General features: G+C 37.7%; 1 protein-coding gene across 1 annotated transcript in view; it reads left to right on the plus strand.

Annotated features, from left to right (window-relative positions):
• Positions 1–25,715, plus strand: part of LOC122808521 — a 547,157-nt gene that overhangs the window by 136,649 nt on the left and 384,793 nt on the right. The window contains 1 exon segment of the mRNA XM_044079475.1: positions 22,506–22,536. Coding sequence (XP_043935410.1) covers positions 22,506–22,536 — 31 coding nt within the window.

The raw sequence follows: 25,715 nt of genomic DNA on the forward strand, positions 1-25,715 counted from the left end.
ATCATGGCAGCAGATGAAAGGTTTTCTGCATTAACAATTAATTAAGGAGCAAACTGGTCAAAATCTCAAAGTATTCGCTTGATTTTAATGCCTTCTTCCCACTTACATTGAGATTTATCTTGTAAGGTAATGTTTTTAAATATTAACCAGCATTAAGATTAAGGAACAGTACTGTACCACACTGGGAATGTACTTCAACTTATAAAAAATACTTAGTAAAAAGAAAGTGTAGGCTTTTCTTCTTCCCTCTCTCGTTTCAACTGTCACCACCTGCTTTGATTCAGTGCCACTCTACTTCCTTCTTTGATAGGCATGATTGACTGTCACAGGTTTTCTCTGCACACAACATATCAATCTCTTGGCTGGATGTCCTTGCTTCTTCCTGTCTCTCCCAAATCTTGTTCACCAAATCCTCTCTGTCATGCACTTTGTCTGAACCACCATAATTTGTTCTCTTTGCCCTTTTCTGCAATTGAACTACTTTGGCTTCTAGTCTGGTGTCGTCATTTGTTTGTCTATCCCACAGAGTGCGTGTGCATCCTACCACCCATCTCAGGCACTTCATCTCCATCACCTCTAGCTTACTCAACTGCTCTGTCTTATGCCCCAGGTTTCTGTGCCATACAGAAGTACTAGTCACACCACTGTTTTGTACACCTTACTGCTCAGCCTCTTGGGTATTCTCCTGTCACATGTTATCCCTGGCACACTCTGTGCCATTTGGCTGAAGCACCTCTGTTCTAGCTTTGGCACTTCCTTCTGACTTCAGACTTCCCTTCTCCTCAACCACTCCTTAGCCACCCCTTCTAGATACTTGATGCTGTCAAGCTGTTCTGCTACTTTCCTGTTTATGTCTCTTTACATCTTCTGATTTCCCTCATTTTCTACCATAACAACTGTCTTATCGGTACTCAGTTTCATCCCATGTGCGTTCAGTTTTACATCCCTTTCCACTATCATTTGTGGAAGGTCCTGTTCAGAATCAGCTTCTAATGCCACATCATTTGCATACAGCAATTTGGTTGATTATTTGCCTCCAGCCTGTTTGCTAATGTAGTGCATTGCATCCCCAGTTCTACCAGGAACCTCACTGTAAGTCTGAAAACTGATTGTACTTGTATCTTTTTGTCCTGCTACATAGTCTGCATTAATTTTACCAGTAATTCCGGGACTTCGTCCATCAGAGGACTGCCCTGATCAGTTTTCCTTGGAACCTTGTCATATGCTTTCTCAAAGTCTAGGAATGCCCATATGGAGACTTTCCCCATCTCCAGCTTCTTTTCCTACTATCAGTCTCAATGCAAACATCAAGTCAGTTGTGCTGAATTCTGATCTGAAACTGAACTGCTAATCTCCCACTTTTCTTTCTACTATTCTGCATATTTGTTTATCAATCTACATTTGCATCACTTTCATGCAATGTGACAGTATTTGACACCTCTATTGTCCCTTTTATTTTTGTATACCTGCATTAGAATGCTCTAGACATCTGGGATACACCTTTCTCTCCATACTACTATGAGTACCCTCAGGAGCAATTTCTCCCCTCTAACTCAACATCTTTGGTCATACCTATTGTTACTTCATCTAAGCTTGCTGCCTTCCCTGACTTTATTTTCCTTAGTGATGTTCTTACTTCTTCTAGGGCAGTGTTCTTCATCCTCTCTATCACAGGTTATGTATGAAGCATTATATCTTTTGTGTGGTTTACTTCATTTGGAAAGTGCTGATAGTACATTATCCATTGACAAAACAAGAAAAATCCAAACATTTTTGTAGAGGGTAAGCCTACACCAGCACCACCACTGCCCCTAGTCATGTAGATTAACATATACAGCAGTGGATAAAAGGTGCAACTTCCTTAACGATAAAGTTTGCTGACCTTGGACTAACATGCACAACTCACATTTACTTGCTGCCATACTCATATACAAACACACACAGATACATTTCAACACAATTTCTCACACATACATGCACAAAGATCTCAACATCACACTCATAAAATCTTTGCTCCACCTGTTTAACACTCAAACACACACTTACCACCAGTGATCTCCCACTCAGTTTTCTCAGACATTTCAATATGTCTTACACCTGCACACCTTAAATGATTCCATAAGGATCGATGAATTCTTACACCTGCACACCTTAAATGATTCTATAAGAATCAATGAATTCTGGCACCCCTCTCAACTTAAATGATTTCATAAGTATAAATGAATTCTGACACCCGCTCACCTTAAATGATTTTGTAAAGATCAATGAATTCTGACTCCCATTCATCTTAAATCGTACCATAAAGAAAAATGAATTCCGACACCTGCACACCTTAAATGATTCCATAACGATCAATGAATTATGGCACTCACTCACCTTAAATGACTCCAAAAGGATCAATGAATGTTGACTCCCATTCACCTTAAATGATATCATAAGGATTAATGAATTCTGGCACCCAGTCATCTTAAATGACTCCATAAGGATCAACGAATTCTGATACCTGCATACCTTAACTGATCCCATAAGGATCAATGAATTCTGACACCCACTTATCTTAAATGATACCAAACGAATCAATGAATTCTGACTACCGCTCAACTTAGATGATACCATAAGGATCAATTAATTCTGAGACCTACTCACCTTGTGTAATACCATAGAGATTAATGAAATCAGAATCAATAAATACAACATATAATGATCCCTATTTTTATGATACAGACCACAGACCCTTGAAAAAAAACATCTGTTCTCATATACTGTTTGGCATATACTTCTCAGAAGTACAGGCAAGCATGGAAGGGCTGTGGCTGACTAAGTTTGCGGACGACTGCAAACTGGGTGCTATAATAGAGTCTCCGGCCAACATGGAGATCCTCCAGAAGGGCCTAAATGAGACTGATGCATGGTGTCAAAGCCATGGTCTCAAGCTAAATGCAAAAAGATGCGTAGTAATCCTCTTTGGAAAAAACAGAGTACCCACAAACTACAACATAGGAGGTAATCCCGTGAAATCTGAAGAAGAAATAAGGGATCTAGGGACCGAAGTAGATAGTCAGCTTTCCTTTGATAACCATGTTGCCAAAGTAGTTAGAAAATGCTTCTATGTGACTCATTTGATCACAAAAGGGTTCACATCAAGATCTAAGGATGTAATGGTGCCCCTCTACTCTTCCCTCATCAGACCCATTATTGAATACAATGCACCAATTGGAATGTACCTGGCTAGACATCTCCAGCAGCTGGAGAGACCACAGCGGTAACTAACCAAGAGGATTACTGGCCTCAAACAGTTGTCCTATGTAGCATGATTGAAAAAGCTAAGACTGTTCTCTGTTGCATACCACTTTCTCAGAGGCGATCTCTGTCTAACGTACAGAGCCATGTCCAACCCAGAATTGTTGAATATGCTCCATCTTAGCAAAACCAAATCTACTCGAGCTACACGCTCTAGGGATATAAACCTCAACACAACAATGAATAGAACATGCTGGAGGGATAGATTCCCTTCGCAGAGACTTCCCTTGCTATGGAACAGGGTCCCGATCTACATAAGACAGAGCCCCTCACTATCACTCTTCAAGAGGAACCTTGATGAGTGGATGGGTAACAGATAGTTCACACCGGGGATCACACCAACAGCACTACTAGATAGGGGCCAAGGGTACTAGCTACTAGTACAAGGGTCTAGGGAACTACTAAAGGGATGGTGAATACTGCACAACGTGGCTGGGCTAATATATGCCTTCGGGCAGATAGCCCAGTACCAACCTATGAACCTATGAACCTATATAGTGGCTGTGTGTGTGTTGTCTACACACACACTGCATGCACACACGTGTGTGTGTGTGTCTGTGTGTGTGTGTGTGTGTGTGTGTGTGTGTGTGTGCATGTGTGCGTGTGTGCGTGTGTGCGTGTGTGTGTGTGTGTGTGTGTGTGTGTGTGTGTGTGTGTGTGTGTGTGTGTGTCTGTGTGCGTGTGTGTCTGTGTAGCTGTGCTTTATGCAGCTTTATTAAAAGTATGTGTGGTCTATATTATAACCTCGAATTTTATAAAGTTCGAATGTTATAATATCGAACCAGTTTTGTCGAACGCTGAGGTTTCGCTGTTTTCAGCATTCGATATGTTGGAGTGTTACAGGTCGGGTTCAGGTAAATGTGCGATTGTGTGTAGGTTAGGGTTAGGGGGCGGGTTAGGTGAGTTAGGGTTAGGGAGCGGGTCAGGTAAGTGTGTGGTTGTGTGTAGGTTAGAGTTAGGGGGCGGGTTAGGTGAGTTAGGGTTAGGGCGCGGGTGAGGTGAGTGTGCGATAGTGACGAACCTTAGGGTTAGGGTCGGGTTAAGGTAAGTGGATAGCTAGTAGTGTATGTAAAGTTTAGTTTACGTGTAGGATTTTAAGTGTATGTGTGCAGATTGCTGTTTTTTGTGTGTGTTTGTGTTGTGTGCATGTTTCTCGGAATAGCGATGTTTTCCCTGGGAAAGAAATCGCTATTCTGACCGTTCGATGTTTGCGGATTTCTGTATTTAGGGTTTAATATTATAGCATTCGATCTTTGTAGATTTTGATGTTATAATATAGACCCAAGTATGTGATACAGTGAAGGTCCTGACTCCAGCCATTTACAGCTCAAGAGACGAGTTAAGATCCTCAGAAAAATAGCTCAGGTTAGTCTCATTTTCAGATAGCAATACCACAAATTCAGATTATCAGCACAAAAAAAAAAATATTATTGCTGCAAAAACCTGTAGTCGTCTAATTGTTCAGTATCACATGGTAATGACCACTTTGCACGTATAATGCTAAGAATGGCCGAATGTACACTTTATGTCCCAGTGTTTTGAACATTTAATAAAGAGTATTATACTCAGAGCAAGGATCCTGGTGTGCATAACTATAATTACAAAATAGCTTGGTTGTGGGCATCTATGAATGTATACACACACACACATATATATATATATATATATATATATATATATATATATATATATTTAAGAAAGTTTAACTTTGTTTTGAAACCATCATGAAGTTGTAAAAAAAATATTCCAGTTTAGCAGCAGCTCTGACTATTCTGAGCCATCAAATTTTCATATCTTTAGATCATTATGCAGTCAATTAGCTTCTGCCTTGGTCAGTATTTTAGGGATGTGCTCAGCAATCAGATGGTAGAGACTTCCCACAGGAAGAGAATGCAATGTGGAACAAAACTGTTTAACACAAGTTAGGACTGTTGTAAAATAATGCAAGCTATACAAGGTTACAAGGTACCCTTAAAAGCATACATAAATATTAGAGTTGTATAATGGATAGTGTTGCTGCCTAAAACCTGCTGGCCGTCGAGTTTAGTTCCTGCCTGTAGTGCATTTTGTGCCAAGTCAGCACATATTCTTCCAGTGGCTGTGTAGGTTTTTGCTTGGTGCTCTGTCTTCCTCCCACATCTCAAAGACATAATGTTAGGTGGATTATCAATTGTATAATTTGTCTAAATGTCTGTAAATGTAGGAGTGGTAAAATGGCGCAGTCACTCCACAGCAAGAGTTCTCTGGATCGGTTCTCAGTTGGGTTCCCTTCTCTGTGTTAATCTGTGCATGGGCATGTCTGAGATGTGTGTGTGTTAGGCTTAACTCTCTTGCAACCTTAAATAGGATAAAACAGACAATGACTTATAATAATACAAATTAGTACATTGATGGGTTGAGTGAGCAGGGGGGGGGGGGTGGTGTTATACAACGATAAAAGCTTCAGAAAGGCTATTAGTCTTATTCACATAATCCATCTCAGGTTACATTTTATTTATAAATTTAAATGAATCAAATATAATGTTATTTATGTTCTTTGATTACATATAGGTTAAGAAGATTTACAATAGTACAAAGTCAGGTGTGAATGCAGTTGAAGATTCTGATAATACTGGAAAAGGGTTAGTATATCTTGTGCGAATGAAGATCTCCTTTTAAATGAACTGTCAGGGACCAAGCTGTTTGGGCTACATTGTTAGTGGACAATCTACTGCAACTTGTAAATCCTGCTGTGGAGGAAACTCTGCCAAAATGGCTCTAATCCAATTAGAGGAAAGCCAAGGTGAAAGGATGTTGAAGCCACATGATGATGCTGGCCATAAATGTGTGTAGTTTCTGGTCATAATCAACAAATCTACTAATACTAGCATTAGCCTGTAACATTTGCAGCAAGCAGTTGATAAAGTAATCTACATGGAGAACTAAAGCACTTAAGTTCTTAAAAACAAACAAACAAACAAAAAAGCTCTTCTTTCTTTTGTTTAAACTGTAGCAAACTGCTTTGCAGTTGCTACAGTTTATACCACACACACAGCTCTAAGCACTTCTCATTTCTGAACTTTGTACAGGGGGCATCTGACCTCTTTGCCACATACTAGCTAAACTACTGTTCTAAATTTCCTAAACTGGCTACCCATTACTGAATGGGTCTATATTATAATCGTGAAAGTTTAATAGTTTGAATGTATAAACATTGAACTGTATGCATCGAACTATTAAACGATCAAACACCTATACAAATATTTTTAGGACCAAAAAATAAATAAAATTAATGTGTATAGGCAGGGGGGAAGCCCACCTGCACCCCCCCACACCCCCCGCTACTTAAATATACCAACTCCGAGATTACGCTACAGTGTAGGAAAGGGAAATCTTCCCTTTCCGCACCATACTCCATTAAAGTGCAATCTTGGAGTTGGTATATTTAAGTAGGAGGGGCGGTGCAGGGGGGCTTACCCCCTTGCCTAAACACCCTTTACTTGTTTTTTTTTTTTTTTTTTTTTTTTTACAGGGTCTACTAGAATTTTGATGGTTTAATGTTTTGATCACTAAAGTTCGATATTTAGTGATTTGCAGCATTAAACCTTCGAGATTCGAATATAGACCCTTACTGAACATCCACTTACATAATATGCGCATTACTATATACAATTCTAAATGATGATTACTGCCTCCTCTCAGAAAGAATGCTCCCAATCAGGGAACAATCCTACTCTGTAAGGAATTCCATGGAAACTTAATATCATACAACTGCTCCTCCTTTAAAACAGTCATTGGTTCATAGGTTCATTGGTGTGTACTAGGCTAATGGCCCTGGAGCCTTTACAAGCCTAGCCCAAAAAAATTGCCCAGACATTGTGCCACCTGATGTTAGTTCACAGTGCTCCTCTTCAGTAGGGCAACTGGAATGATCTCTTGAGGAAACTTTCTGTTACCCATCCACTCATCAATATTTCTCTTGAAGAGGGCCAGCAAGGTGCTCTGCTTGACATGAATGGGAAACTTATTCCAGAGTATGGGCAGTCTTTGGGAGATGAACCTGTCCCTCCAGCATGTTCTGTTAATTGTGGTAATGAGGTTGTGATCTCTGGAGCATGTGGCGCAGGGGGATTGGGATTTCTTTAGGTGTAGCATTTCAAGTAGGGCTGGGTCAGACATGGCTTTGTAAGTCAAGTAGAGATCACCTCTAAGTAGATGATAGGAGACTGAGAACAGCTGAAGTTTCTTGACTCTATCCATGTAGGACATGTATTTAAGGCCTAGGATCCTTTTTGTGAGGTACTTTCGTAGCCTCTTCGGCTGTTGTTGCTGTCTGGTCAGGTACATGCCAAATAGGGTGTTATATTCGATGATTGGTCTAATCAGGGATGAGTATAGAGGGATGATGACCTCTTTCTTCCTGGATGCGAAACTTTTGGTTATAAGATGTGCCAAGTAGAAGGACTTTCTGACCACAGTGGCAATGTGGTGGTCGAAGGTGAAGTGGCTGTCGACCTGGTGCCCAGATCTCTTATGGCCCCTTCAGTGTTCAGTGGGCTCTCATCAAGTGGTAATTCATGGGAAATTAGTTTTTTCCAAAAGGGATGATAACCCATTTTTTGGCATTAAGCTTCAGGCCATGATTCCGACACCAGTCATTGGTCTCAGAGAGGCCTTTTTGTAGGATGTCTGCATCACTCGAGGAGTTGATAATGACTCCTAGCTTGTGGTCATCAGCAAACTTGGTCAGCCAAAGTCCTTCTATGTTGGCTAAGTAGATACCAAACAGAAGAGGGCCCAGGACCAAGCCCTGTGGGACTCCACTCATGGACTGGTTGACAGTCTGACTTGGAATCCGCAACTTTCACTCTGTGGGTCCTGTCTGTGAGCCAAATTGCAACCCACCTAGTGATGTAAGGATTGATGCCTAGTTTGGTGAGTTTATCAATGATACCTGAGTGGGGAATACTATCAGAGGCCTTGGCCAGGTTGAGGTAGGCTGTATGCACTGCCTTACCCTCATCCACAGCCTTGGTGACTGCCTCGAAGAAGTCAACCAGGTACAGCAGGCAGGATCTCCCCTTGACAAAGCTAAATTGTGTGGGGTCAAGAGTTTTGAGATTGCCTATATCTTTGTTAAGCAGGACCATGATGATGTGCTCCATAGCTTTGCATACCAGACTCATCAGGCTAATGGGGCAATAGTTCCCAGGGTCTGTAGTTGCTCCCCCTTTATGCAGAGGGATGAATATAGAATTGCACAATTCATTAGGAGCATAGCCTGAGATAAGGCTTTGATTGGACAGGGCACACAGATGTGGTTCCAGATCATTTTGTAGCTCCTCTAGGACACAGCCAGGGATATTATAGCCTTCTCACTAACAGTCCTGGCTATCTAGAACAAACTATCAGAATAAAGTAAGGCATCAAGGTACCTTCTACAGAGATTAAGAAGTACCTTTCTGAGCACCTCTTCAAGGAAGTTGCTTGTAAATGCTTTAGGGATAATGGATAACCTCTTTAAAAAGTTTAAAATTCTATAAATGCTAAGAGACACTCAACTGTTTTCCTTTGCCATTTTCCTCTTCTTACTGCTGTGATCACTTCTTAGTCTCTAGGCCTGTCTCTGTAATCTCTATGTTTTAATCACTGCCATTTGAGTGTTTTTTTTTCAAGGAACTTCAAACCTTTACAAAGCAATTTCATGTAGCTGAACTGCATTGTAACCCATGTAAACTGATAAAGCCTAATGTAAAACTTGTTACTTTATTAGAAATGAAAAAGAATTGTACAACATTTTACTTTATAAAAGCTGTCTATGAACTTTCTGTAGTTTTGCTGTATGTAAACTTAACATATCATATTTGAAGTGAAAAACTTAAGTTTGCTTGCACTGTTTATTGTCTCTGAGCCTGGGTTTTGGCGCAAAAAGAGTCTCTGGACCAGCCCACTTACCCGATGTTTCCAAACAGTAAATAAATAACTAAATAAAGCTAAAACAAATGCTAAATCAGTAAACTATGTACCCTGTACCCTAACATAAATTGATTTAGCAATATCCATAATAATGAGACTTATTCATCTATTCTTAGATAAATTTTTCCTTTTTCCTACTGAAATAAATTTTTCCTTTTTCCTACTGAAATATAAAATATATAATCTTAGGCTTGTACTATAAATCTTAAAACTTATGTACCAAATTATATTGTTATTGTCTTTGTCTTGATCTTTTATGTTGTTGTAATTGGTGGAGCTTTTCTCCCCGGGCCTCCACTGAAAATGGACATATATCCAGCTGGATTAGCCCGGTCAACAAATGTAAAATAAAATAAATAAAAATAAATGAGGGCAAGATAAGATGAAGTATTTAGGTTTCTGGATTAAAAACGATTCTATCATGGCAGCAAAGGATATGTGGGAGAAGACTAAGCAAAAAAAAAATAATACAAAAATTGAGAAGTTGCAAGCTTTTGATTATGAATTAGGATACTAAGATGCAAGCTATAAAAATTAGTTTAATCTGTTTAATTTTATATATACACAGGTCAGGTATATTTTATCAAACAGAAGAGAAGTTGTGGATGATGATAAAAAGTTGAAGGAATTTCTTTGGTAACAGAACATGGCAATGGCTAAGTCAGATAAATTAAATCTCCCCACAGAACAAAGTGGTTAAGGATTACCTGATTTGAAGGGATACTTTAGAACTATTCATTTAAGGTTCATATACACAACACAAGTAGAACATTATAAATCAAAATGGAAAGGAAAGACAATGAAACATGGAGGGAGTTTGAGAAACAAGGAGAGAGGAGGATTTTGGATGTAGGTCTGTAAGGAGAACAGCAACAACCATACAGAATTTTTATATTCGTAAAGTAACTGATTTTTTTCTCTAATAACTAAGCCAACATGGGAATGGAGAAAGGAGATTTTAGTAACATGGATGAATGCAAGTAGAGGTACAGAAAATAGGCAATAGTGGGGTTGGAGTTTACTGGAGAAAACTGGCAAAGGAACCAAGTTATTGGCAGAAAATAACTAAAGAGAGAGGGGGAAAGGTAATGATAGAGTGTTATGAGGTCAAGCAGATGTCTGGACTGCTGGACAGAAACTACTTTCACTACCAATAATTGATTTTAGACTACTGGCAAAGAAAATGGGGGTAGGGGAGTATTAAGTGAAAGACCAGCTCAGTTAGCATTTTTAGTTGAGTTTAGACAGAAACAGATATTAAAAGGGAAATAATTAGTAGGGCATATAAAATATTGCATGCTAACTATGAAATCATTTAGAAGATGTTGGAAAAGATTGGGAAGAGAGACTTAAAAAGCAATTTACAAAGGGACAATGAAAGGTCATCTCTGTGGCTCCCAGGTATGCAACAAAGTCCAAAAGGTTTAAGACATTTGCCTGGAAGTGTTGACGTAGATATTTTATATGCCAAGAATACTTCAGAGAATTGTTCCTCAGGTATAAAGCAAATGCTGGAGATGAGACTGGAAAGACAGGGGTAGTTCAAAGTGCATTTTTTGAGAGTGTAACAAGCTTTTAGATTTTAAAAATTGCATACAGAGTACTATATCAGAAATATTGGGGGAGCAAATGGTTATCATTAAAAATGGTTCTTTTGAAGAGGGACATAAGATCTAAGTTACCTAGACATAAGAAAGCCTTAGCAAGGTTAATGCTGTCAAAAAAGAAATTACTAGAAATTACTTTCAATTGTGATTTAATAAAGATGGTAAACAGTATAAATAAAAGGATACTGTGTAACTGCCTGTACAATTGTTTGAAGACAATGGGAAGTGAATCAACCTATTTGCTAAGTATTTGTGTACCTGTGTACTACAAACCAACAATTAACTGTCAGCCACTTATGACAAATTCATTTAGTGGTAAAAGAGACACAACGGGGAAGACACTGAAAGGAAAGCATTATAAATACATATTTAAAAAATGCAGCAAAGGGATGAAGAAAGTGAAGATGTTGAGGTTATTACTAAATAGTGGGAAGACTGATTGCTGATGTCCATAATTTGTGTGCCAATATTCTAAAACAGATGACCTTAAAGTAAATATTGATTTATGGATGTGGTGGTTCTTCTATAGCCATGGCAGAGAACTATAACTAGGACACCAGCATAAAAGGAATCACATTCTACAGGAGAGAGATAGAAATACAGATTCTTATGTCAGCTAAGGAGTGCTTGGCCATCAAAACTATCATTTTGTAACACTATAATATGCTGCATATCTTACAGTGTAAGCAAATTAGTAGTATTTATTTACTGGTTAATTTCTTCATGTATGTGTGTATTTATTTTTTGTATAGCATCCACTTCTGTAAGTACATCTGCATGTCAAAAGAAGCACATGGGAGAGATCACCAAGATGCTCAGAGGATGTCAGGGTTAGACTATAATAAGACAGGAAAGGCACAGTGTGTCTTTATTTGATAAGGCTGGAGGGACAGGGCATTTGAGCTCTGCACATTTAAAATGCAGACAGGAATGTTGTGAAAGGGAAGCTCGCTTATGAAATGGACAGTGACAGTGGGAGCTGGGTATGACTGCATAATGAAAGAAGCTTTTGGGCAAAAATAAAGAAGCACTTCTTTAGTGAAAGAATGATAAACATGTGGAACGTGGTGCCTGTTAAAGGCCTTATTTTGCTGTATGGCAGTGGGATTCAAACCCCCATCACAGATATTATGGGGAAAAGGGGTAGAAAGGTTCAATGCATTGATGCATTTTCCAAGGAGATAATTATGTAACTAGATGATCACAGAAAGAGTACTGTAGTGTCTGATGGCAAATAAAGATTACTTAGCCATTTCCCTTTTATCTGGAAAAGTTGCACAGCCTATTAAACCTTTTCATTTTTATTCTGACAGGTAAAGTATACATTACTGAATTTTTAAAACATCAGACTTCATGCGATTGAGACCATATGATCAATGTTTTAAAAACTCGAAATATAAACTTTCAGCAAATACAGTGATTTTTTTTTGGGGGGGGTGCCTCCCCTGCACACTCCATACCCCCTGCTAATTATATATGTATCAACTCTGAGATTGCACTAAAGTGAGGAAAAGGGGAGGTTCCTCAGTCCCCACTGTACCACTTTCTCTGCACAAAGTTTAATTTTTTAAAACATTGATATTGTCTTATCTATATGAGGTTTGACATTTTTTGAAAATTCAACAACATAAAGTAGACCTTTTTCTGACACTGTCACAAAAATGACTTTCTGCAGTTCCATTGCACTCTTGCATTCTGTCTCTATTTTTAACCCTTATATGGTCTTCGGGAAGGTAGCTGGAGCCGCCCATTCTATTTTCTGAGAAATAATTTCTCACAGTGGTACACTGTTGCAACATTTAGCCTTCTTGCCTCCTGGGTTTGGATCCTAGCTGAGGAGATTTCTTGTGACATATGTATATCTTCCCTATACCCTCATTTCTTCATCAAGGCTACTGGTTGCCTACTACATCCCAGAGAAGGTACAGAAGGATTAAACTTCCAATCCCTTATACTGATCTTGCATGCACATGCAATTTTATGAGAGTTTGTGTGAGTGTGCCATTGTGTATATGCAAGCATTTGTGTGTGTGTGTGTGTGTGTGTGTGTGTGTGTGTGTGTGTGTGTGTGTGTGTGTTTATGTGCATGTGCGTATGAGTTTGTATATGCTCACAGTTGGCTTGTGTCCATCCCATTCAGGATTGCTGTCCTGGGCTATTCGCACTGCCCATCAGAACAGACCTTCATCCCCCCACTGACCTTAAACAGGTTAAAGCAGGTATAGTAGGTATAAAAAATGTATAAATGAATGAATAAACTAAATTAATCTTTTTCATGTTTCTGTTAAGCAATCCAACTTGTATCTACAGACTTTAAATGTGTGTTTGTATGAATCCCACTTTCTGATCGAGTATACTAAATCATACTCCCTGAACTTTGTAAAAATATTTAAATGCTTCTGTTACTCTACCTTCTTTCTTCAGTACTATACATGGGGTCTATATTACCAAATCGAAAAGACCGGTGATCGAATGGCATTTACATCAGAAATGCCATTTATCAAGATGTTTATTGTGAGATCGCTGCACAGTAAAGATTGGAAAATTTGCCCTTTCCTCACTGTAGTGCGATCTCAGAGTTGGTATATATAATCAGTGGGGGTTGTAGGAGGCACGGCCTCCCACAACAGCATCTTCGATAACCGCCATTTTCGATGTAAATGCCATTCAATCTCCGGTCTGTTCTATGTCGTGATATAGACCCCTATACATGATAGGTGCTTTCTTTATATGGCTTCTGCTACAGACTATGTACCATTTTTATTGACTTCCTCTGACTTGCTTTTATCCTGCAAATGTCTTTATAAAGACGCTGTCTCCAAAACTGCATGTAATAGCCCAACTGCAGTCTTAACTGTCTATATATATAGAAGGACAATAAATTCGGTCATTCCTGTCTGTTTATGGAGTGACAGTGGCTAGTGGCTTCATTGTTTCTACTGCTTATTCATCCTAGTATTCCACAGGGATTCCCTGCTACTTTCCCACAATGCTCACTTAACTTTATGTCATCTGAATTGACATTTCCACATCTCTTTTCACATTCTTTTGTTGATGTTGCTTGCCTTCTGCTAGATCCTTTTTTTCACTTTTGCATAGTTTCTTTTTCTTTCAGTATGTTCTTAAATATATCATGTTACATAATTTTCATTTTATTTGATTTTATTTATCCTTTGGTGACTGGGTTAGTTCCACTAGGCTAGTAGCCTGTTTTCAGGGAAGTGGCATTTATACTATTGTGGGAAATTTGGCCAGCGCACTGGGAAACTTTCCCTATACCCTTTTTGATAAGTGCCATGGGATCTTTTACATCCACATAAGCTGCCACAAAGACAAACAGATGGATAACACTCTCATTGACAGAAAATGCCATCTATTTCCTTTTCTAAGATACCATCTAGAAAGACGTTGCCAATAACTGGCCACTGTATTTTTCATTGTAGTATACCACTGATCACAATTATTTCATTTGGGAAAACTACATTTACTATGTCATCTGTGTCTGTCTGGTCCACATAAACAGGATAGTCACCATTTCAAGTATTTTTAATTAGGTCAATAAACTTTTCTATTCTATTGTATTCTGTCTGATAGCCTTTCTATGGATGCAAATTATCCAATAAAAAAACACTATTAAATTTTCCTTCTTGGTAGTACACTATTAATTTAAAAAAAAAAAAAACATGTTTTCTGCAAACAAATCCATTTTTTGAATCACACAACTTTTGTACCTGAGGTTATTGAAACTCACAGGAGTTTCTAAATGCTATTTGCCTGTCAATAACCTGTAACATTTAGTGTCATTAATAAACCAACAAGCACTATGAAGAAGCCTTGACTACGTCACTCAGTATAAAAGAAGACTTTATTATGCAAAGTTCAGGATGTTCCTGAACTTGCTCAATAAACCCTGCTTTTATACTGAGTGACGTAGTCAAGCCTTCCTCATAGTGCTTGTTGGTTTATTTTTGGTTCTTATTTTTTGCGAGCACTTGCCCTGATATACTTTTTTGATTTACTGTCATTAAAAAAAAACTATCAGTTTAATTCCTCTCTTCTCCAGCATTATTTTGACCTTTTCACTCTTGTCTGAGCTGAATAGTTGTCTCAGGACTGTGATTATTAAATTGTCACAGTACTCCCTAGTTATTTTTTATTTGTCGTAGGTGTAACAGAATCGGTACTCTCACTATACAGTTAGCCTCCCCAGAGTAACAAATTTCACAGCTGCACATTACAGCATACATTAAACTCCCTGTTTTGTAGCGAAATAGGATTTTATCCCACAAATTTACATCATTTATTTTATTTTATTTTGCTTTTGTTTACTGGGGTTGTCTAATTGGGTTTAGTCAAAAACACCTTTTCAGCAGAGGCCTGGAAAGAAAAACTCCAGCATATTACAAACGGTTTTAAACAGACATTCAACAATTATGGAGCTAGAAGAATCAACCTCCCACTGTTTCTAAATATATAAATATTTTTTTATTTAAGCATTGAGTCCACGATTCTGCCAACAATTAAAGTAAAACAACAGGTCATGTATGTATGATACTTCTCTTTCCGTAACTACTGGCAATTACCCCAGATACATCTACTCATTTCTTTCTGTTTTGGATATCTATTACTTCAAAACTGGATTCTGACTAGAAAATCTGATATATTGTTTCTTGTATGTATAACAATAGCCATAAGTAAATGCTATAACTCTGGATATGTAGAATGTATAGCCTGTTTTCTAATTATTTTCCATAGTTTGATTTTCAGTTAAAACATGCAAAGGCTTTTTCTTGCTGTCTTTTGATCAGGCGGAATTTGTCTCCATATATATTTGCTTCTTACTTAAATCATTCCTTGTTGTAACAACATTTTCTTATCCTTCATTAAAGCTTTTCAAAATGCTGCTTTCAACATCTTTGAAGGCAAAATGCTGAGGTGCAGAAGTTATATGTTGTAAGTAATTGGCTTGTAGGTTTTTTCCTAGTTTTTGAGAACATTGTCAGATATGACTGCCATGAACCCCCGCTTGATTTCACATGTGTAAATATCTTCTTTCAACAGTGGTTCTATAATCTTGCCAACAGGTAAAGTAAAACAAGAAATCAATATTTCCTCCTTCTGTCTTTCATACTGATATCTTATATTGCTACATATACTGCACTGTTCATTTTTCATTTTCTAATGTTATAGGATTTCTTAATATCAATGTTTTGATCTGATTCAGCTTTCAGATATTTCATAATATAACATTTATGTGAGATTATAGAAAATGACAACTTTCTGACACCAAATTTACATTTCTTTATTGCAGCCGAGCTATCAGCAATTACTGTATTGCAGCTATGAGTTGGTGTCGACAGGTTTATCAAGCAAGCAGTATTCAGTCTGAAGAAAATGCACGTGGTTTACCACCAGATTCACTAAAACACTGTAAACATCCTGATGATGATAATATGTATGTAATGTATCATGGGACTAGTGCTGTTTCTGTTAAATCAATCATCAAAAATGAATTCCAGCAGTCTCCAGGTGGAATGCTTGATCGTATTGCCTTTGTGAGCTGAGGTATTGATAAAGCCAGCAAATACCCTGTGGATTTACCTGATAGTGAATACGTTGTCTTGAAGTTACATATTAATGTTGGTAAAGTCATAAAGATTGACACAGAGCCATCCTTTGCAAAAGACTTATCATGGATCTGGATATGACACTGCATGGGTGCCTCCAAACTGTGGGATGGTACAAAGAGGTCAGGAGGAAGACTGCATATGGGATCCCAAAAGAATAAAAATGGTTCGTACTGCTCCTGTACCTCCTCAGCCTGAAGACAGATGAATGTATTTACCAGATATTGAATGAAAAGATCTGTGAAATAGGCATACTCTAAAATGCAATTCAATAAATTGTTATAATAACTTGTGAAACTAAACTGAATAAAGTTTGCAGCATTTAAATTAAGTCTTAGTTTTCTTTTACTTTTTTCAGAAATAACATAAGCAATAAAGTATATTAATGTCCCATGCTTAAATCTCTATAAACTGGATATTTGGGTCTCTCTGCTAGAGTTCAGGAAGCATAAGTTTGAACCTGACTGCATCCACTTACACAATTTGTACTATTAGGTCTTGCTTAGAATTAAATTTCATCTCGCTACACCAACCTTGCTATAAAAGCTTAGCTCTTCCATTAATTTCACTTATGTGCACTGCTTTCTTATGCTTCAAATTGCTATGATTTATATGTATCACATATCCTTGTTTAACTTTTCTGCCTAGTAAAACAGTGTAATTAAACAGCTTGTGCTTCTATCACCAAAATGCTTTACAATATTGTGATAATGTAATAGCCATGCAGGAATAGCTGCAACTGCAGGAGTTGCAGGATCAGATATATTTGACAAACAAGTAGTCTGTTTCCACTGGAATATTTGCATGTTTATATGGAGTACCATATTTCCTTCTTAATGTCTCAGAATTGTGACATTCTGAACTGGAACATTTTTTCATTCTTGTTTCGTCCCTATGCCTGCAGTGCAGGCCACTGAGCCCCAGCTACAAACATGTCCATTCATTACCCATCACCAGGGTAAGAGCCAGCTGCAGCATGGCTGTTATCCAAGCAGTCATGAGGGAGTTTCCTTTGTGTGGTCCTAACTCTTTTCTCATTAGCAGATGTGTATATTTCCATATACAAAGGCTTAATATGCCTTCTCTGGCGAATGTATATGTTCTTGCCCATGATCAATGAAGGATGCTCTGTGGGTGTGGCTTGGCAGATACAAGTGTATGCCTCTTAACACAAATGTGTTGCATGCTGTAGACCTGACTCTGTAGCACATACCAGCACTGTAGTGGATCAGAAGACCACCTCCCTTCCGCCCTCAGGATGGGTGAGCTTTACCCAGTAGCTTTCTTCTTCCATCCCTCATACACTCCTCCATCACCAAGGCTATTAGTTGATGCCATGTTGTCCGGGTCACATTCTATTTTTTAAACCTGTTCATCACAGAGACAGCTCAGCTGATCACTTTTTTTTTACCAATATCTTATTTAACCTGGTCCAGTTACAAGATGTATAATGTGTTTCTGTTGTGCCCTCCATGCATATAGCTCAGAAGACCAGAGAACTGCCGCATGGTGTGCCTTGGGTAGAGTCTCAGACTGAAATGATACCTACAGAAATTGAAGGTATATGCTTGTTTCAATTTAGAGACAAGAGTCATTATTGCCAAAGAACCACAGAAATATAGGTCCAGTGCTTAGAAGATTCTTTTCTGTTCTGCAGCTGAACTTCTGATCATCAGTGCATTTACATTTCTGATCTGGTGAAGATTGTCTAACAGGAAGGACAACTAAGTATGCATATCTGACATGGTGATGACAATTCCAAAGTATAGTGGTTAGTCCCCTGTAAAGGCTTGCCCCTTAGCAGAATTCTAGTTTACCTACATGTAATACTTAGGACCCAAGTTTGAAAATGAACCTAGAACAGATCGGGGGTTTGGGGTCCTCCCTCAAAAAGGAAGGGCATAGGCTATGACAAACAATCAGCTCTGCCTCTGTCATTCGATCTATTACCCCTCCCCCAATAAGTGTCCTGCCCTCAAAAACCTAGTACAACATCACTCAGCCAAAAAGCCTCTTAGATCATCAAGCAAACTACTACTAGAAGTCACCAACAGCTACAATAGCTTTGGAGATGCACTATATAGTAGTTCAGTGGCTAAAAAATGGAACTCTGTTCCCACTAGCATTCAAAACACATCATCCAAAGCCTCCATTAAAGACCTCATCAGGCAACATCTCAAGCAAAGTTGGCAGTGCCATGATTGCTCCCCAGGCTAGTGAAAGCGGATAAGGTACACATACTAAACCTAGAGTACTTGATAATAGTTTTCAATCTTACTCACAAACACTGGCTAATCTACAATGTATGTACTGTACCTGTGTACTATGTATGTATTCTACCTATGTTCCAAATTTCAGCTGTACACCAGAAATCTATTAATTACCATTATTTTTAAATTAATATGTTTTTGTTTGTTCTCTCCACTGTAACTGTTGATGTGCTGCACTGTAAAAACATGTCTTTTGTAATTTGTGTGTATACTGATCATGTCTAAATAACTAAATGTATCTGTAATTTTTCTATGTGGAGCTTTTCTCCCCGGGCCTCTGATGAAAAAGGGCCTTTTTGGCTCAGTCGGACACTCCCGGTTAACAAATGTAAAATAAAATAAATAAATAAAATAATAAATAAACCTGTGGCACTCTAGCACCATTCAGACACATTGAATCGCATGGCAGCTTACTGTATGCTAGATTACTGTAGGTGAGATGCTTACTGGACAGACTTACTGCAGGGTTTCATTCTGTGCTAGCAGCTCTCAACCCATTCACTTAGTCAGGCAAATCAGTTTACAGTGGATCATCAATGAAAGGGCCGAGTGAACTGTGATACCAGCCAGAGGCTTCAAGTATGAGTTCTGTTAAATGGCAGTTGTCAGACGAAACTGGGAAAAAAGGTACATTAGCTATGTGACCGCTATAGCGATTTACTGCATTCATAGTAAATTAAGCCTTTTATTCAGTAATTTAAAGAAACTGTCACTAAACTTCTTTTAAGTAGAATCATTATAATTTCATAGCATCGTAATACTTTCAAAGCAAGGCTGACTGCTTTGCTGCAAATAATCCTAGCAGAAAGTAATTAAAAAACACAAAATCTAATCAACTTTGGTGAGATACAGCAGATGTGGAAGATGGGAAGGGACCTCACTCTCAGGAGATGGATCTATGTGAGGATTCCACAGATCAAAATTAGCTATATGGTACAGCCAATGACTTGGGTAGAAAAATAGCTGTCAGTTACATGAGGGCCTCATGGTTCCAATCAAACCTCATACTGCCTACTGGATGAATGATGCTTTAAATCAAGTAACAGAAGGTAACAGAAGGAGAAGGGCCAAGGGAAAGGCAGAGCAGGCAGGGTTCCTGACCCAGCTGCCAGTTTGCAGCATACCTCTCGATTGTCCCGATTTGTGCAGAATGTCCAGATTTTTGCCTCATATTTTTAATTTGTTCCTCATAAAATTCTGTTTTTCTGGCAAATTACTGGCACATTGTTGAGGATTGAAGTCAGAAAATATTGACAGACATTTGAATTTCAGACTTCAAACCTTTCAGAAAATTCATGCTAATGCAAATCCTGTTAATCTATCAAATTTCTAAGCCTGCAAGAACCAAACTGCAGCTGAAACATAAAGTACCTTCCACACACCAAAAAATCCAAAATAACAAGCAAATGTGGAAAGTGACACCACTGAAGACTGATACCTCTGTTGAAGAAACCAAAAAGTCCGTCTTTGTATATAAAAAATCTTCTTTAATCAAGGGTTAGCGCTTTCACGTAGTAGACACTACGCTTCTTCAGACATAAAACAAACAAAACAGCACCTCACTTAAATACTGATTTGGGCGCCAAAAAAATGCAACAATCTATCCATTATTCAATTAAAAGCATGAATCAAACCTTAAGGGTATCTAGTGACAAATACAATATACAAATAACCTCATAACAAACATCTAAGTTCTTAAAATGTTACATAAAATAAAGCAACACTATATTGTGGCTAAGGTTAAGTAAAAACATATTTGAATTTGTTTGAATTTCTTATAAAACTCTCTATAGAGATTGAACACGATAAACGATCTATATTAAGCACACATTTCCTTATATCTTTATGCATAGAATGATGCATATAATATAGCGACTCTCTATTAAGATCAAGATTGATTGAATACTAGTTTAAAACTTATTACTGGAGTTTTGTAAAAGCTGAGCATAGTTAAATATGGCAGGTGCTCTGTGTTAAAGGAATATTCTCATTTTTAGTCTGTCATGCGCGACCGCGCTAGAGTTGACAGATTACACTGACAGCTCTAAAGCATTGGTGTGCATCCTAATATAATTTTGAAGCATTTGAGTGCTATTGAGTAAAAAGTCTTCCTGTTGCAATCTCACTGATACAGGTAACACCAAACTGATTTTCTGCGTTTAGTATCGCAACAGCGTGTATAAACATGAATGAACAAAATTGCATAAATAGTTGCTCTATAATCTAAATGAAATGGATCAAGTATATCTTTAAAATTGTTAATAAAACACATTAAATGTGGGAAAAATAAAAACGAAAAAACAATAAACATGCTCAATTGAATGTGTTTCTTCTCTTACTGTGTCATGCGCAGTAGCGTTAGAAGTGACTGGATCAGACACTGAGAGTTCTGACAGTTCTGAAGTGTAACTAGATACACCCGTTAAACATTGGCATATATATACCTTGTTATTTTCTGATCTAAGAGACAGTTGGTTAATCGGTTCAAGAAACATATTCTAAACAAATTAGATTTTAAGTGACCCAATGAACATAGTTAATAAAGTAATAAACTGATAAATCAGAGCAACATAAATAATCAATAGATATCAATAGTTGAAGGCTATCACTAATCCTGGAAAGTTTTTTTGTATAAATATAGACGTGTTTCATTGGTATGAGTATGAAAAGATATTCAATATGTAACAATTTACTATATATGTTAAAATATTAAACCATATGATATAGTTGTTTTGAACTCATCATCATGAAGCAAAACATTGGAGAAGTACTTCATTGATAGAAATTGTGAAGGAAAAAAGACTGACTAAAACCCTGCTTCCAAGGATGCAAGAAAGTCAGAAAACAATTGATGAGAGGACCGAAAGACTGGAATACTGCACACTATCTGTTGTATTCACCAGCTCATACGTAATAAATATAACCTCGTGGAGGTAATATGGCTTGGTGGAAGCTGGAAAATCCCTATGGGTGTATACTGAAACAAGGGAGGCAAAATTAGACTATGAGGGCTATAATGAATGTGAACATGGAAATATATGTGTATCAAGAAGTACAAATGGGGTGTGATACCCCAAAAAGTGAGGATAAATATGCACTATGTCTATATAATTGTATTCAAAAATCATTAAAATGTGACTATAAATGTGTAGCACTGATGCAATAAATTTAATTGAATAATGGATAGATTGTTGCATTTTTTTGGCACCCAAATCAGTATTTAAGTGAGGTGCTGTTTGTCTGAAGAGGCATAGTGTCTACTACGTGAAAGCGCTAACCCTTGATTAAAGAAGATTTTTTATATACAAAGACGGTCTTTTTGGTTTCTTCAACAGAGGTATCAGTCTTCAGTGGTGTCACTTTCCACATTTGCTTGTTATTTTAAATTTCTAAGCCTGTAAGAGCAATATTTAACAAGTGTTCTTGTTTTTGGGTCTTTGTCCCCACATTATTTATGGCTTTGTCCAGATATTTTGCTCTACAAGGTTGAGAGGTATGTATTACAGGGTTCATCAATCATCAAATTATTTATAAATATATTTTACATTTCTAACTTTTTTCTAGCTACGTTGGAGAAGAGAGATAAGGCCCTTACTATTACCCAGGTAACTAGAATTTGACTAGTTCATAGCTAAGTACTTGGCTAGCTGCCCTTTTGGCCATTTTAAGTCTAGCCAAATTCTCTTTCAAAGGTGAGAATCAAACCCTGAATATTGTGAGGTAAACACCTTAACCATTATACCAATCTCCAACACCAACCAGCATCTCCCAACCCAAGTAGTGCCTCAGATACCTGTCAGAGTTGGTGTGGGACAGGAGAGGAATGATGGGTCTTAAGACTAATTGTGTCTCTTCAGGAGGGTGGATAGGGTGTAGGGTTGTGAGCATGGTCCCCATGCCAGAATCCCTGGTGGAGAATGAAGATCATTTATAGATTCCCATCTACAAGGGTTCAGGGCCAGTTTACCACACTACGGAGAAGCATGGCATGTGTTGCAAAGGCCCATGCAGGCCATTCCCTTAAATGTGAATGAGTATGTGTGAGGAATCAGGGTTAAAATAAAAAAGAAACCTGACCTTCCTCATAAATTATGGTGTAGCTGCCAGTATGTGTGACCATCACCTTAGTGGGGATAGGTCAGTCCAACTCTTTTCCTGCTCATTGCAATATTTTAGAAGATTAAGGAGTCCCTTGCCTATCCTACCCTTACCCTTAGGGACATGCAACATTTTCTTGAAACCCTGTCTTTATATGTTCATTCTGAGAGTTATAAATCCGCTATTTTGTTTGTTATGCTTGGTGTTAAGACTCTGTTTTCAGCCATTCCTAATGATATTGGCTTAAACTACATCAGGTTATTTTTGATGAACAGAGAGTACCCAGTGATTGCATTACAAGATATACCCTGTTATTAGATTTAGATTTAAATAATAACGTATTTCTTTTTGATGAGAAATATTTTTTACAATTGAAGGGAGTGGCAATGGGTACCTCATGTGCAAACTCGTATGTAAATTTGGCTATGGCCCAGTGGGAATTGGAATATATTTTTAATACTGACTACTCAAGATATATTCCATTTTACAAACGATTTGTGGATTACATCTTTTTAATTTGGTAAAAGCAAAAACAAAAAAGCAATCTTTTTAATTTGGAATGACTCTATTGAAATGTTCAATTGTTTTTTGACCCATATCAATACAACTACAAACTTCCTTGAATTTGTTGCACAATATTCATATCATCATCACATTGCCAGAATAGTCAGGAAATCCTTCTACATGGCGCACCTCATCACAAAAGAGTTCTCATCCAGGAAAAAAAGATGTCATTTTTCCACTCTACTCGACACTCATTAAACCTATTATAGAGTACAACACCCCTTTTGGAATGTACCTCACAAGACATCTGCAGAGGCTGGAAAGGCCACAGAAGTACCTCACAAAGAGGATTACTGGCCTCAAACAGATGCTCTACACTGACCGTCTCAAAAAACTCCAGCTTTACTCTGTAGCATATTGCCTACTCCGAGGTGATCTCTGCCTAACAAATAAAGCTATGTCAAACCCAGAGTTGTTGGACATGCTACACCTAAAAAAATCCCAATCCCTCTGAGCAACACACTCTAGGGACCTAAACCTTGTCACCACAATAAACAGGAAATGCTGGAGGGATAGATTCCTGTCCCAGAGACTTCTCATACTCTGGAACAAGCTACCCATCTATGTCAAGCAAAGTTCCTCATTAACACTCTTCAAGAAAAACCTTGATGAGTGGATGGGAAATAGGAAATACACCCCGGGGATCACTTCTGTGGCTCTGCTCGACAGGGGCACAGGAAATTAACTTTCTTGGGTTGGCACAAGCCAGGGAACTTTGTTGGCTAGGCTTACTTAGGCTCTTGGCCTGATAGCCTAATACCTACCTATGAACCTATATGATATGATTGAGTTTCTAGATGTAAATGTTTACAAGAAAGAGGAGGGGGTTGAAACTGAAATTTTTAGGAAACTGTGTAGGAGGAATAATTTGCTCCACCATGATAGTATGCATTCAGCACATACTTATGACAACATCGTATAAGGTCAGGGCCTCAGAATTTCCAGGCTGACTACATCTGATGTTGACTGTGATAAAACTTTAGAAGCACTAGGAAGGGATTTTTCAATGAAAGGGCATAAAAACAGAGAAATAGCTAATCTTGGTGACACCAGATTTATTGATAGATCCAATAGAGGTAGACCATTTGTTAAAAGGGATTTTCATAATATGCCCTCTGCTAATAGGCTAAGTTTTCTCAAGGTGTTCGAGTGACTATACCTTTTTCTAATAATTACAAGAAAGTTTGTTAAGTAATAAATAAAAACTGGGGGATCTTGGCTGCTGATGAAAGGATCAGAGCCATAACAGGGACTAAGCTTATAAAGCTGTTTATAAAAATATGAAGCGCCTCAAGAGACTTTTGTGTTAGGAGAAGAATAGCAAAACTAGACTGCAGTCTGTTCGTACCAGTACACTAGCCTGTAGGAATTATAACCATTGTGTTTATATGATGGATAGTGACACTTTTATTCATCCAGATACTCAAAGGATTTATAAATTTAAACACTATGCTGATTGCAAGTCACGTGATGTGATATATTTGACCAGCTGTTGTAAACTCTCCTGTTTTTATATAGGTAAAACCAACAGGACGTGAGAGAGTTAGGGAACACCTGTATGCAATTAACAAGGAAGATGACAACAATGCCTTAGCATGTCATATTCTTAACTGTGATCTTTCACATAAATTTAACTTTTTGGTCATAGAATTTGTCACTAGGGGCTCTAGATTAGAGAATTTTTAAAATCATACTGAACAGGCTAAGCTTAGGTGGATCATGAGACTGCAAGTCGATAAAGGATGTGGCCTCAATGACAGAGTTTCATTGAAACCATTTTTATATGATAGACCTTTGATGCACTGAATTTATATATTGTTTTTTTGGAATGATTTATTTTATATTGATTTTTTTTATTTATACATATATTTTCTGATTTTCATCTACTTTTATATTATTGTTTTTTATGGAATTGTATTTTAAAGCATTTTACAATATTCAGCGTTTAAGATTATTAATAAGGATTATTTATTAATCAAGTGTTTCTATTGGCTACTGCTATGCATTTAAACTATACAACTCTGGTTCTTAGTATTGTCTGAAGATGCATTCTGCTGGACATGAAAGCAATTACATTTCTTGTTGCATATTAAAGATTTTGAACCTATTGCCTGTGTTCGTGGTGTTACCGCTCTCGTTTTACACATAAACTTTGCTACATTATCTTTGAGAGGTGCTTTGTTCTCAAACTGCCTTTTACTCTTTTTTACCTTAGAGAACATGCAGCAAGTAGCAGGAAACAGCAAGATAAGGAGGGTAGCATGATGTATTGCCACTATGTTGCTGATAACCAC

Source organism: Protopterus annectens, chromosome 8.part0, assembly GCF_019279795.1.
Source record: "Protopterus annectens isolate FY-2018-M chromosome 8.part0, PAN1.0, whole genome shotgun sequence".
Taxonomy (NCBI): domain Eukaryota; kingdom Metazoa; phylum Chordata; order Ceratodontiformes; family Protopteridae; genus Protopterus; species Protopterus annectens.